Genomic DNA, 16,335 nt, shown 5'->3' on the forward strand with positions numbered 1-16,335 from the left:
TCAAATGGTGATGCAAGTAATTATAGACTTGTTAGTTTAACTTCTGTTCTGGGGAAAATAATGGAGGTTAAAGAAGTGATGCAGGATTACCTAGATAAGACTGCAGTAACAGTTCAGACAGCATGGGTTCGTTAAAGGGAAGCCTTGTCTGACCAATTTGATTGAATACTATAATGTGATCGCAAAGGAACTGGATGCAAAAAATAATTTTGATATCATATACAGGAACTCCCCGACTTACATAATACTCGACTTATGCAAAGTCGACTTTACGTAAGTTTTTGATGGGCAGTGCAAACTGAAAAAAATAGGGAAACGTATTTTGCATCTGTAGAAATAAGTGGAGGTATTGTAAAAATAATATTGTAATGTAAACACACTTTTTTTTGGGGGGGGGGGGGAATTCAAAGCAGCAAATTTTTAATGTTGATGAGACTGCTCTGTATTGGAAAAAAAAAAAATTTCCGGATCGAACATACATTGCCAAAGAGGAAAATACAATGCCAGGTTTCAAGGCGTCAAAAGATAAGGTGATGCTCTTGCTTGGGGCTAATGCAGCGGGAGATTATACATCAATACCACTGCTTGTATACCATTCTGGAAATCATCTTGCATTTAAGGCCATCAATAAAGCCACCCTACCCATGCATTTCCGATCGAACCAGAGAGCATGGATAACAATATATCTCTTTGAAGATTGGTTTAAATGCTGCTTCATTCCCGAGGTTGAAAAATATTGTAAAGGCAATGACATTCCTTTCAAGATTTTGAAAGGAATGTCATTGAATTAAATAATGCTCCTGGATATCCTACGCATCTAGATGATTTCAATTCAAACATGAAAGTCATATTTCTACCGCCAAACACGACTTCACTCATCCAACCTAGGGATCAGGGTGTTATTTCGAATTTAAAAGCAACTATTTATTCACAACATTTGCTCAGGAATTGTCTGCAGTAGACGAGAAAAATTTTACGTTAAGAGACTTTTGGAAATCTTACGATATTTACTATGCCATCTTAAACATCAATAAGGTCTGAGCAGAAATTACTAAAAGTTAGCATTAGCATTAGTAGAGGCATTTGAAGCAAGAAAGCAAGCTTATGCAGCATCAGCCATAAAAAAAAAAAAAAACCCACTTCCACTTCACCCCTCTGTTCGTTCAAAATACCTGTCCAGCTGAGCCTTAAACTTATTTAGGCTATCAACCTCCACCACAAGGGATGGAAGTCTGTTCCACCAACCAACCACCCACTGGCTAAAGGCAAATTTCCGCACGTCTATCCTACATCTGTCTTTCCTCAATTTGAATTTATGCCCTCTCAGGTGATTTTTCTGAGCTAGAGGAAGAATCCCATCAGCATTGAGCATGCTTAAACCATTCAAGGCTTTATACACCTCTATCAGATCACCTCGCTGGTGCCTAGTCTCCAGACACTGTAATTTGCAAAACTTAAGCCTTTCTTCGTAAGAGCACCCCTTTGTTCCATTCACTAATCTTGTTGCCCTTCTCTGTACTCGTTCCAGCAGCTCTACATCCTTCTTGAAATGAGGCCTCCAGACCTGTATACAGTACTCTAGGTGTGGCCTGACCATTGCCTTATACAATGGAATAATCACCTCCTTATCCCTGCTGGAAAAATTCCTGTATATCATTGACAATACTCCAGGGGCTACTCTTGCAGCCCGTCTGCAATGCTCAGAGAAAAGAGGTTACAGAAAAGATTGTAAAGGTTGCATAGCTACTTCAGCTGGAGGTTGATGCCAAAGATGTGGAGGAGTTAATAGAGGAAGAAGAGAAGGAATTATCTAACAAAGAACTTATTGACTTGCAGACAGTGATAGTGAAAGAAGAAAATGATAACGAATCTCAAGTAGAACCAAATGAGGAGCTGAGATGCTTCATCACCAGACAGATGGCAATGGCATTTAGTGAAATTGCATTGGCAATGGTGAGGTTTGAGAAGATGGATCCTGACAGTGAACGATTCTTAAAAGTTAACAGAGAGGTGAATGATATGCTTGCTTGGTACAAAGCAATCTACAATGAAATGAAAAAAGCCACCAAAAAAGGCCGCATAACTTTTTGTAAGGTTATGTGGCCGACTCCTCCTAAATCTCCACAGCCCTCAACCCCCGCGATGGCATACTTATACTCAATAGTTTGATTTCCAAACTATTGAACTTGTGATTGAGACTATGAAAATTGTGACTTCAAAGAATGCAATTCGTGACTTTTAACGTTTTTGCAAGGTTATTTTGGTTTTTATTTGATCGTTTATAAATTTTTCTGGATATGTATTACTAAACTTTATTTTTAAGAACCGTATTGGAATAATTTCTTTGTTATGAATTAAATTCCAGCCTTAAATTATGCCTAAGGAACTTAGGCATAATTTGGGTTAACTGCCGACTTATTTAAAGAATGGTTTCTAAATTGTTTTGTGCCAGCTGTGGAAACCTATTTAAAGTAGAAAATCTAGATTTCAAAGTTTTATTACTATTGGATAATGCCAGGCAATCCAAAAGATTTAAGTCATCCAAATGTTGAAGTAATGTTCCTACCATCTAATACAACTTCTTTAATTCAGCCATTAGATCAAGGCAACATATCTACCTTTAAAACTCATTACATCAGAAAATTGTTACAATGGATTTTGGAAAAAATTGATTCTGAATCTACCGAAGTGATGGAAACATGGAAACATTTTTCAGTTGTGGACTGTATCGAAATCATAGCTTTATCACTCAAAAGAAGTAAAACCGTCAGCATTAAATGTATCTTGGAAAAATGTATGGCCAGAGTCAGTTAATTTGTGAAATATGGTTAAACCGGTGCAATACTAGAACTTATTAAGTCGGTAGGAGGGGAAGGTTATGATTACTGAAGAGACATAGTAATAGATGCATGTGATGCAAGAAAGCAAGCGTATTAGCTTATGTAGCACAGCCAAAAAAAAAAAAAAAAATTCACAACCATTCCCTCTAAAAGTTTGTCCAGTTCCTCCTTGAATTTATTTAAGCAATCAACTTCCACAACAACTGATGGAAGTTTGCTCCAGCAATTAACTACTCGCTGGCTAAAGGCAAATTTCCACACATCTATTCTACAACTGTCTTTCCTCAATTTTAATTTATGCCCCCTTAGGTTCGTAATCGGAGCAAGTGGAAGAATCCCATCAGAAATCAGCGTGCTCAACCCATTCACGGCCTTATACACCTCAATCAGATCCCCTCACAGGTGCCTAGTCTCCAACCGGTGCAATTTGCAGGACTTAAGCTTCTCTTGGTAAGAGGATCCCTTCGTTCTACTCACGAATCTTGTTGCTCTTCTCTGTACTTGTTCTAGTAACTATACAACCTTCCTAAAATGTGGCCTCCAGAACTGTATGCAATACTCAATGGTGTGGCCTGACCACTGCCTTACACAAAGGGATAATCACTTCCTTATCCCTGCTAGCAAAATTCCTGTATATCATTGATAAGGCTCTGCAAACTGCTCTGGCAGCCTGTCTGCACTGCTCAGAAAACTTCATATCTGACTGTACAATTACTCCCAGGTCTTTTTCATTTTCTACTACCCTAAATGTAGTACCACACAGTTGGTATGCTCCTCTGGGGTTACTTTTATATCCATATGCAGTACTTTGCATTTGTCGATGTTAAACTTCAGTTGCCACTTCTCAGCCCATCTGCCCAAATTTTCTAGATCCTGCTGCAGTAGAACACTGCCATTACTGTCATTAACAACCCTGCTAACCTTTGTATCATTTGCAAACTTTGACACTAAGCCTGATATACCCTCATCAGTATCATTGATAAATATACAAAACAACAGTGGGCCCAACACCAAACCCTGTGGGACTCCACTAATAACATTAGTCCACGAAGAGCCCCTGTCTTCTCCCATTAAACCATCCTTTTATGCATTGTTGCAAATTACCCTTAATACCATTCTGCTCTAATTTGTACAGTAGTCTTCCATGCACAACAGTGTCAAAAGCTTTCCTGAAATCCAAGTATATGATATCAATATTATTTTTTGCATCCAACTCCTTTGCAACCACATCATAGTATCCAATTAAATTTGTCAGACAAGACTTTCCCTTAACAAACCCATGCTGTGTCTGAATAATTTCTGCAGTCTTGTCTAGATGATCCTACAATGCATCTTTAACCAGTGACTCCATTATTTTACCTTGAACAGAAGTTAAACTAACTGGTCTGTAATTATTCGGTTCACCTTTCGATCCCCCTTTGTGAATCGGGGATACATTCAATAATTACTGTTAGAAAAAGAGGCTGGCAAAGCGGATTTGGTGTAAATTGCATTGGAGGTAAACCAAATCAATTCGGAGGATGACAGTGCAGATGAAAATTCTGAAGTTCCAAATTTTACACTAAAAAGCAAACAGGAAGGCATACACTTAGCCAAGCAATTAGAATCTTATTTTTTGAATGCAGATCCTTTGACTGAAAGGAGCACAAAGTTCAAAAAGGGAGCTTCAAAAATGCTTAGCCCCATACCATGAAAATTTCAAAGCTCTATCAAGCAAAAGCAAACAAATCCAGATTACTGATTTTTTTTAAAGATAGTGGAAGATACACGAAATGCAGATGCTGCAGAAGAAAGTTCAGAAGGTGAAGATATTCTGCAACAGAGAAAACGTTCTAGTTTGATTGTGCTTAGTAGCAATGAAGAGGAAGAAAATTAAATGAACATAAATTATTTGACATACGTGTATCATAATTTGTAAGACATTTGTATAGTTATTACTATTTTTAATAAAAAATAAGTTTCCGATAGTTATAAAAAAAAATTTTGTATTTTTGTTAGCTTTTGGAATGTAACCCCCTTTTCATACTGGTTCCTAGTCCCGTATAACATGGTTTCACATTACACGAGATTTTATAGGAACCTAGCTACTGTGTTATACGAGGATTACCTATACATACATATATATATATATATTATAAGAATACCCATTCACTCACTCACTCACTCACTCTCACACACACACACACACACACACACACACACACACACACACACACACACACACACACACACACACACACACACACACACAGGGAAGGGAACTTTTATGCAATGCCCCAATTATAATGCAGAAAGCTTATTTTTCACTTTGAGCCTTGGTTTTTTTAGTGGGCAAAAAGTGAAAATATAGGTCTTCATAAGTAATTTGTCCTTTGCATAAATGTTCTCTCTCCCACTCTCTCCCATAAGACGATGTGATCAATAAATTTATATTTTATATCTTTTAAACTGTAATTCCCTTTCTTTTTTTTTTTTTCTTTTTTTTGTATTGGGTTGATATTGGATCAACTTTTAGAAGAATTAGAAAGGAACTCTGAGTCAGACAGTGATAACAATTTACATCTACACAAAGACCAGGACCCAGTCATTGAAACTAAGAAAGAAAGAAATGTTTACATTTCACCTCCAGAAAATGATGGCATCACTTATAAAGATTCAGAGGGATGAAGATGATGTTCAATTGGAAAACCTGCCCAGAAATTAGATTATTTCTCAAGCGTCAATTAGTGAAATGGCTTTAACACTACCAGAATCTGTTGCTACAATTGCTGCAAAGTTGAAACTGTGGCAGTGGTGCATTGAGTATCTTCTTCAAAAGGAGAATAATTTTGGATAATGTTCATATAAACCATCGCTTGCTGATGTTCCATGTGCTTCTCATGAACTCTTCCTGAATAATGATGCCTAAATCATTTAACAATCGAAACAGTGAATTATGCAGTTCAAGCAGGTAACCACCTATTTATGTTGTCAGTTGACAAGATGAAAGTGCCTCCGTAGCCAGGTGGGCAGGAGCAGCAGTGCATAGCACATGCTTCTTGATTAGACTGGGGTTTGAGCCCGTGACCACCAAATATGGAGGATGCGGAAAGGTCAGGGCATGACCACCGCATATCTCTGGAGCAATATGGCCTTAGTTGCTAATGCTCCTAAAAACCAAATAACAGACAAGATGAAAATTTTCATTGCAATATTACTACTTTCTGGATACTGCAGCGTGTCACAATGCAGGTTGTGTTAGTCTACTGAGTTAGACACACGCACAATGAACTGATAGCGAATTCGATTCATCGAAACAAATTTAAAGAGATAATGAATCTATATTTTGGTATTATCCAAGCTGTGGATAATACCAAAATATGGAAGGATGACAGGTTTGCCAAAGTGCAACCATTTATGGACATTTTGAATAAAAATTTTCTCTCCTGTGGCACAGCTCTTGGACCATCAAATGTATCCATTGATGAGTCAATGATTCCGTACTATGGACGGCATCCCACAAAGCAATTTATTTGTGGAAAGCTCATAATATGATGGGGATATAAAGGATGGGTTGTTGCATCTCCTCTAAGTTATGTATTTGCCATTGATTTATAATAAGGAAAATATCAAAGAGGCAATCGTGTTGACTACAAGAATCAGTATGAACCGGGTGGAAAAATAGCCCTAGATGACAAAGTGAGTCATGACATTGTTGAAAGTAAACAAAACAAAAAAAAAAGGGGGGGGTGCTATGATGCAAGAAATGCCATAGTCAAACTATATATATTTGCAAGAAATGTAATGTTCCTTTGCATTTGAAATGTTCTGTTGCATATCACAAAAATCAGGGTTAAGATTATTGTGTTTGTTCAGTTTTTAGTTTATACATTTATTTGTTCAGTAAAAATATGAAACGTCCATTTTCATTTTTCATTCCATTTCCATCTTAAGTAATGCAATGTAAAATTCTGGAGTACACTCAATGTGGCGTTCACAAAACAGCAGTTCAATGGTATATGTCCAGTGTTGCATTTGCGCATGTGAGAAATTTTGGGCTCTAATTTTACAAATAAGCATAAAAACTAATTTTAAATGCCAGTTTTGATCTATTTACATCGTAATTCATAATATATTAAAGTTTCAAGTGTTTCCAAATATATTCATTATTTCTGGGTATAAATGGGTTAAATAAAGAATACAAAAATTTTTTCACAAGATGTCAAAAATTTGACTTCCAGTATCCATCTTTTCAGTATATAATTATATGTAGATTGTTCTTGATTTAAACTATTCAGGAATGACAATATTTGAAATCAAGAAATTATTGTGAATAGTGAAGGGATGTACAATTGTAGTAGGTGTTAAACTGAATTGTAAATCTTATTTCAGGATTATGGAAATTAATATTAGAGTCGTATCCTACATTACAGAACAGAATGTTCTGTGCACAGATGAGGGTTTATGTTTTAAATTAATAAAGTGTACATTTTTCATGAAAACAATATAAATAATGGAAATGGATTTAATACCTCAATTTCCTTTTCACCAACTACTCCCTCTTCAACCAGCTTTTTACTATACTGATCTACCACTGGAACCTGCTTGCGAATTTTAGTATACATCAATGGTTGGGTGAACATGGGCTCGTCGATTTCATTGTGACCATTACGACGATAACCAACCTAATAAAGAGACATTAGATTATACGCACTAAAAACAGGTCAAATTTCACCAAAATGATAATATATGCACTACAATTTTTACATTATTACTCATTAATTACAATTAAGTGAACCAAAACATATCGATCTTGATACTGACTTGAAGGACCTGCCTGATTGTGGGATAGATGTGCTAAACAATAATTACAAACGAAGACTTAGAAGCTTGCCACCTTAGTGTAAAAAGGGCTACAAAAGGCAAAAACCAGGTAGAAAATATAGATCAAAAGGAGAATGATAATTTAGAACCACAGGTAACAAAAACAGATGAGGAGAGGAAATTTAGCTCATAAATCAAATAGAGGATCCCATAAGACAATAAAAGAAATGAAACTGTTCCTAGAAGAGTTTCTTTATAAACAGACAAATAGGATTACATCTGCAATAAGATTGCGGATAGAGAACTGCAAGTCTGTTTTGGAACATCGAGTGGTTGAACTTAATGAAGAAAACAAGGTATTGAAAGCAAAAGTAGAAACAGTGATTGAAGAGAAGAATAATTATAAAGAAATGAATACAATGACGTACGCACCAGTAGCAAGGGCACCAAAGCAGATACATCACAAACTAAACAAACCAACAATAAGACTAAGCAAATACCAAAAGAAACAAACAAATCATTATAAAGGCTAAGCCTGACTCTACATACAAATCCAGCGAGGCAGTCAGGGATACCGTCATTACAAAATTAAAACCTCATTTGAAAGAAATAAAAGTGAATAACATGAGAAAAAATAAAGGATAATGGAGTTTTAATTGAAGTAACAAATAAAGAGGATGTTAAAAAGATTGAAACCAACCCAGAGGTATTATATTTGACATATCCCTGAGACAACTCTGGAAAGAGACCTTATGTTGGATTTCTACAACAAAAACTTTATCAATATAATGGAACGGGATGGGTTTTCCAAAGAATTTCTTCTAAAAAGAGGGACAAAAAACAAAAGAAATGGGCAATTCAATATCACTGTGGAAGTGTCGCCCAGAATTTGGAAAACCTACAAGGACAACAAAGAGTCTACAGTGGCTGGACCAGCCATAAATTCAGGGAATTCTTTCCTGTACAGAAGTGCTTTAACTGCCATAAATATGGTCATGCTGCCAGAGACTGCAGTCAGAATTCCCATCTGTGGCCACTGCGCAGTCACTAGCCACGATAACAAGAACTGCCAAAATGTGCTACGTGTAAGGCAGCACAGCTGACTGACTATACACATAGTATCAGGAATGATAAATGCCCCTTTATAAAAAAAATGGTAAAACTTATACAATCTAGGACCAACTATGGGCCAATATCGCCTGAAAAAAACCAAACAAATACTTCTAAAAGGCAACTTGGACATAAGAAAAGGTCCAAAAACAAATCGAAATTAACACAACTACTATAAAATGGTAACAGAACTAAAATATCTTGGTGTGGTCTTTGATTCAAAATTAACTTTCTATTCCCATTTGACCTAATTGGCTTTGGTTTGGTTTTTAATGGCGCATTGGCAGCTACGGCCATAATGCACCAAGTCAAACCTAATTGGCGAAAAACGAAATTATGCAGGTATGATTGCCAGGATCAGTCGATCAGACTAGGGGATCAAAAGAAAGACCCTGGCAATCAAATACCATGCAATATTCTTGCCTGTTATCACCTATGGAGCCGGTGCATGGTTAACCCACTCAGCCATAGTAAGAAACAGGAATAAATTAGAATCGATACAAAGGGCAATACTTCTCACCATTACCAGAGCATGTTGCACAGCACACCTGCACTACAGTTGCCGGCCAGAACTCTCCCATTTTACCTGGAAGTAGCCAAAAGAGGCTTGTATTATAGACTTAAAAAGGGCATACAGAATTTCTGGGGATAGCCTTTGATACAGTCAACACCTTTAATGCTGAAAGGAAAAGAACAGCCACAAAGTTCCATGAGCTATGGCAAACAAAATGGGAGCAGAAAACCAGAGGTCTAGTTTCCAAAAGGTTTCTGCCATGGGTAGCAATGGTCAGCCCAAAGCCGCCTAAGTGGTATGCCCATATTGACAGGTCACGGCTCCCTAAAGCCAAAACTAACCTCCTTAGGGCTGACTGATAATCCAAATTGCACCTGTGGCAAGAGTGAAGACTGGGCACACATTCTATATGAATGTACAATTGATGACATCCCCAGAACACAGCTAATAGCACAGATTGGCCCCTTTCAAGGGGAGAAGAACATCCATTCATTATAGAAGAGGAAAAATTATAAAGCCTTTACAACCTTCACACAGAAAATATTCGAAATGTATAGTACTATCTGAAGAATGGCAATTCAGCCCCCAGCAATTGAACAATAAATTAATAGTTAAAATTGCTCACATCACCCACCATGCCCAGACTATGGCCTAATAACTGTCAAGACAGCAATATTCTGTGGCCCAACATGACAAAACCGGATTGACATGGGTACACCCCAGGACTACCCTGCCATGTGTAGAAACCTGGGTCCCCACACCAAATAAGTAACCATGTTGTGAGGGGGGGATGTATATGCAGCCAGGGAAGCAGATTAGCTGAAAAATATCAATAAGCTGATAGCAAGGGGATTTAATGTAGAATGAAAGACAGAATGAATAGGCTGGTCACTGAGTAAACAAGTGAATTAAAAATTATGAGAAAAGTGAACAAATGCCAGTTTTGGTGAAAGAAGGAGTGAGCATGAGAGAAAGAGAGTGAATGAGCGGTATGGTGAATTGGGATGAGTGGAAGAGCAAATGTAATTTGCTAAAAGAATACAAAGTTAATAAACAAACATTTATTAACAACACAAACACTATCACTGCATTCTCCCCTGGCCTGCAAAAACTTGTGGCTAGGCCTGCACCACAACTGAAGAATAACAGTGAGTTGAGGTGCCCAGAGAGTGCAGTGCAGAAAGCAAGAGTCAAACAAATGAAATAAAAGCGAGAAGAATGAATGAGAGTGTAAGTGTGTGAGAAAAAGAACACAAACCATAAATATTACAGTTAAGTACACAACCCTAGTTTTAATCTTTTATATTCTTTCTTATTTAGCTTAATTTTTAAGTGTTAGTATTTAAATTAACATTACAGACCACTGCATCCCCCCCTGGTGTGTAACATCCCCAGCAGAACACAGCTAATAGATGAATGAGTTGGGGGGGGGAATTATATACAGGGTGATTCACTACCAGTGTGACAAACTTGCAGGAGATGTAGGGGGGCACAAAGACAAATCGGAATCACATAGCATTGCAGGGTCCGAAATGCCTTCGTCATGCGGAAGAGGACGTTGAACGGGAGGTCGTGTTGCCCTACTACCGTCCAGACGAGGGGGCAGAAGGTACAGTCCAATGAGGTAGTCTCCAACAATGCCGGCCCAAACATTGACAGAGAAACGGCGTTGAGTTGCCCGTGTTCGCGTACCATGGGGGTTCTCCAAAGCCCACAAATGGGCATTATGTTGATTGAAGGTTCCCTCTCTTGTGAAACTTGCCTCATCCGTGAACAATATGGACGCAGCAAATGCACTGTCTGCTGCACTCTGCTGAAGAAACCAAGTAGCAAAAGTTCTCCGGAGTGGATAATCCGCAGGCTCCAATGATTGGACGCATTGTAGATGGTATGAGCTCATTTGGTTTGTTGACAGTATCCTCCATACAGTGGATTTTGAAATACCCAATCGTTGGCCTATCGCTCGAGTACTCCTACTCGGATTGCCTTCTGCAAGATGTAGGACATTCTCCTCATTGTCTGGCATCCTCGTCGTTCGCTCTCGATTCACGGTGCCTCTCGTGAAACAACCAATGTCACGTAACCTTCTGTGCACACGTGCGAAAATCGTATGAAGAGGAGCACGCCTGTGCGGGAAACGTTCCTGGTACAAGCGCAGAGCGGCGTGCTCGTTACAGTCCGCAGCTCCATACGTGAGGTGCATGTCGGCCAGTTCAACATTTGAATACTCGTCCATCCTATTGCCTCGCGGAACCAGTTCGCAAATGCTGACTTCCAGCAGGATCGCTGTTCACACGACCTCCCGTTCAATGTCCTCTACCGCATGACCAAGGCATTTCGGACCCTGCAATGCTATGTGATTCTGATTCGTCTTTGTTCCCCCTACACCTCCTGCAAGTTTGTCGCACTGGTAGTGAATCACCCTGTATGTATATATATATATATATATATATATATATATATACAAAATTTGTATATATATATATATATATAACCTAATGGGGGGGGATATTATTAACTATGAGAAAAAAAAAGTATAAAAATAGAATACAAGTAGAGTGAGAAGGGCGATTATGAATGAAGTAAATGTGTATCTCTCCCACCCCCTTGCCTGGTGGGTTCCCCACTGCCAGCTAATATATCCCACCCCCAGAGTGGGATGGGCAGTTTGACCTTCCTACCAGATTCAACAAGACATGGACCTGACAACCATCCCTTTAAAACCCAATCCCCAGGCAGGGAAGGGAGGAGAGAGGTCTCTGTCTCCTCCCCTCCCTGCCTCCCCATACTTTGCCTGGTGGGGGCTCATCCCCACTGACCTCTGGTGGGGATGCCTACTCTATGGTCTCCATCCTTCCACCTGTTTCCGCCTAGTCTCCAGTCTCTCCTCCCCACTCTAACTAAATCAACCGAGTGCACCCCTAACAAGGCCACCAAATTCTAATCAATGTCTAAAAATTCAACCTAAAATAGGTGGTGGTGGTGGTGGTGGTGGTGGTGGTGGTGGGGCCTGCCAGAGTACTTATGTAATCTACTGGGTGCCTGACCTGCCTCCTCGTGGCAAAGCGTGGGCCCAACGGCTAAATGGTCAGCGAAACAACAGAACATAACATACACAATAAACCACTCTTCACACACGAATCTCTGGTCTCCACAGAGTTCTGTATCACTTACAAAGAATACAATGGGAACACCCCCGGTGCCTTCAGACAACTAACACACTTTCCACTTTATACCGAGAAGTCAAGCTGGTCAACTACCTTCTATGTATCTGTAGCCAGTGAGCAAATCAAAACGTATTCCAAATTCAGACAATAGGTGCTCGTTAACCTGCACCCTGTTAGAGAGTGTCTGGACCCCCCCACCAGGTTGTTGTTTGTTGTTTGGTTTTTAGGAGCATTAGCAACTAAAGCCATATTGCTCCGGGATATGCGGTGGTCATTAGTAGTAGTAGTAGTGGCATGTGATGCAAGAAAGCAAGTGTATGAGCTTATGCAGCATCAGCCAAAAAAAAAAAAAAAAAAATTACACCATTCCCTCCAAATGCCTGTCCAGTTCCTCCTTAAATTTATTCAACCTATCAACTTCCACAACGAAAGATGGAAGTTTGTTCCAGTAATTAACCACCCGCTGACTAAAGGCAAATTTCCGTACATCTATTCTACATCTGTCTTTTTTTAATTTGAATTTATGCCCCCTTAGGTACGTAATCTGAACAAGTGGAAGGATCCCATCAGAATTCAGCGTGCTCAAACCATTCAAGGCCTTATAACACCTCAATCAGATCACCGCGCAGGTGCCTAGTCTCCAGCCACTGCAATTTGAAGAACTTAAGCCTCTCTTGGTAAGAGGATCCTTCATTCCCCCTCACCAATCTTGTTGCCCTTCTCTGTACACACTCAAGTAAATCTACATCCTTCCTAAAATGAGGCCTCCAGAACTGTACGCAGTACTCAAAGCGTGGCCTGACCATTGCCTTATACAGAGGGACAATCACCTCCTTCTCCCTGCTAGCAAAATTCCTATATATCATTGACAAAACCTCATGACCTGCCCTGGCAGCCTGTCTGCATTGCCCAGAAAACTTCATATCTGACTGCACAATTACTCCCAGGTCTTTTTCATTTTCTACCACCTTAAGCGTAGTACCACACAGTTGGTACATTTCTCTGGGGTTACTTCTACCCATATGCAGTACTTTGCATTTGTCAAGGTTAAACTTCAGTTGCCACTTCTTAGCCCATCTGCGCAAATTATCTAGATCCTGTTGCAGTAGCACACTGCCATTACTGTCATTAACAACCCTGCCAACCTTTGTATCATCTGCAAACTTCGATATTAAGCCTGATATACCTTCATCAATATCATTGATAAATATACAAAACAACAGTGGATCTAACACCGAACCCTGTGGGACTCCACTAATAACATAAGTCAACGAAGAGCAGCACCCATTGATTACCACCCTCTGTCTTCTCCCACTCAACCATCCTTTTATCCATTGTAGCAACTTACCCTTAATACCATTCTGCTCCAATTTGTATAATAGTCTTCCATGCGCAACAGTGTCAAAAGCTTTCCTGAAATCCAAATATATGATATCAAAATTATTTTTTGCATCCAGTTCCTTTGTAACCACATCATAATATCCTATCAAATTTGTCAGACAAGACTTTCCCTTAACAAACCCATGCTGTGTCTGAATTATTGCTGCAGTCTTGTCTAGATGATCCTGCAATGCATCTTTAACCAGTGACTCCATTATTTTACCTGGAACAGAAGTTAAAATAACTGGTCTGTAATTACTTGTGTCACCCTTCGATCCCCCTTTGTGAATTGGGGATACATTTGCACATCTCCAGTCCGTGGGAAACTCCTCTGAGTCCAAGGATGCGCTCATAATTATGGCTAAGGGTTTGCTTAGTTGCTTCGCCGCCTCCTTTAATATAACTGGATAGATCCCATCCAATCAGGTGCTTTTCTTATGTTTAACTTCAACAATTTCTCCTCCACTTTGCTCTCAGTTATTACAAAATCATTAAGCACCCTGCTACAATTTAATAACCTTCTGCCATTTGCAAACCTTAATAATTCCTCATGTGTGAATGTAGATGCAAAATACTCATTCAGTTTGTTTGCTATCTGAGCAGGATCATCAACACTCGAACCATCGATGTCAAGTGGACCAATCAGATTCATCCCCTTCCTTTTAGAGTTTATATAAATAAAGAAATTCTTGCTGTTTTTCTTAGCATCTTTTGCCAAAGATTTCTCGTAATCTGCCTTCGCCTGCCTAACCTCCTTTGTGACCTGATTACAGACTAGCTTATATCTGCCATAGGCTTCTGAGTCGCTTGATAATTTATATGCATCCCATGCATTTTTCTTCTCTGTTACGAGTCTCATTCCCTGACCTTTCCGCATCCTCCGTATTTGGTGAGGGGCTCGAACCCTGGTCTAATCAAGAAGTGTGCGCAACGCACTGCTGCTCCTTCCCACCTGGCTACAGAGGCCCTCCCACCAGGACAAAACCCCGTTAGTTAAAGTAAAACATGACAAAAGTCCCCATTTTTTATGTTTTCACACTTTGAATTTAAATTTTAATAATGAAGTAATCCTGAAAAATATTAAAATCTTTGTCTGTGTTGTTGTTGTTTGGTTTTTAGGAGCATTAGCAACTAAGGCCATATTGCTCCGGGGATATGCGGTGGTCATTCCCTGACCTTTCCGCATCCTCCGTATTTGGTGGCTCACGGGCTCGAACCCCGGTCTAATCAAAAAGCATGTGCTACGCACTGCTGCTCCTGCCCACCTGGCTACGGAGGCGCCTTTGTCTGTGTTGGTTTGAACATTGTTTTGTCTAACATGGTAATCCTCTAAAAGTGACCTGCCTTAAGCATATGGGCGCTGCTGGCACCCTTATGCTTAAAGCAGTACAGTAGTAGGTCACCATTTACTGACTGACTTCTACAACACCTCAAACTCTCTGTTGCCCGTTATCCAGCCCACCATCGAACTAGACTCGGACAATGCCTTCTTTCAAGATGTTCTAGTTTGGCACGAGGGCACACATTTAAGAATCTCGATCTACCGTAAACCAATGAGTTCTGGCCAATTCCCCAACTATAGATTGGCATACGTCCACAGCTAGCTTCTCAATACCTGCACGAACCCTTTTTTGCCCATGCCTGAACCCATTCCAGTTCTATGGACGAAAGACATGATGAGTTTATGAGAGTAAAGACTGATCTGTTCAAATGTCAATACCTACTTGTGGGCTAGACAAATGTGATCTGCAGACCCATAAGCTCACAGCACAGCCTAGGGCCTCCCACAATGATAACATGATCTCGACCACCTTTATCCCCTATTACCCTTGCTTATCCCAGCGCCTCTCTAAAATCCCACACCCACAATGTAAAATGTTTACAATTACCTCGCAGAAAACTGCGATCCCTCCTCTTGAGAGTAAAAACACCAATCCCCTCCCTGTTACGGAGCAGCTCGGTGTATCGCATTTCCTGCCATGACTGTGGTGGTTGTTACATTGGAGAATCTAGCAGAAGACTATGAGACTGGATCTCAGAGCATGAGAGGGCAATTCAGTCTGCTGTTTCAGAGCACTCGGTGGTCGCAGAGCATTATTGGTCATCTCAGCATGACTTCACCTACGCCGAGACATTGAAGTCATTGACCACTCATGAAATTACCACCAACGATTGTGGCTAGAATCACTCCACATATCAGGTTGCCATGGTGCTTTTAACTGCAATAAAAGAGCACATATTCATCCTATTATGGAGATGGCTATCCTCCAGTATGATGAACTTTGGCATGCACCCCATGTATGTGCTTTGCAATCATAGCTAAAAACTTCTAGGTTCAACCAGTAATTGTTGCTTGCACTCATGCCACGCTTTGTTTGCCTCACATGACCATGACTGGGATTCTTTGTTTTCATACTAATGTATATTTAGCTGATGAAGAGTTTGAGTTGAAAGCTTCTGTTTTTTTCCAGAGTAAACAGTAATTTTACCTTTATCATGAATGCCGTATTCTAAGGCCTTT

At 39.6% G+C, this 16,335-nt stretch overlaps 1 protein-coding gene across 2 annotated transcripts in view; it reads right to left on the bottom strand.

The window, feature by feature from the left end:
* LOC150088199 (2-oxoglutarate dehydrogenase complex component E1-like) overlaps positions 1-16,335 on the bottom strand; it is a 497,346-nt gene that overhangs the window by 227,607 nt on the left and 253,404 nt on the right. For both annotated transcript variants that reach the window (XM_090370615.1, XM_090370616.1), the window contains exon 12: positions 7,352-7,504. In XM_090370615.1, coding sequence (XP_090226741.1) covers positions 7,352-7,504 — 153 coding nt within the window. The remainder of the gene's footprint in view (positions 1-7,351; positions 7,505-16,335) is intronic.

The sequence above is a fragment of the Mastigoproctus giganteus genome, chromosome 3 (assembly GCF_048544385.1).
Source record: "Mastigoproctus giganteus isolate SK-2022 chromosome 3, ASM4854438v1, whole genome shotgun sequence".
Classification (NCBI taxonomy): Eukaryota; Metazoa; Arthropoda; class Arachnida; order Uropygi; family Thelyphonidae; genus Mastigoproctus; species Mastigoproctus giganteus.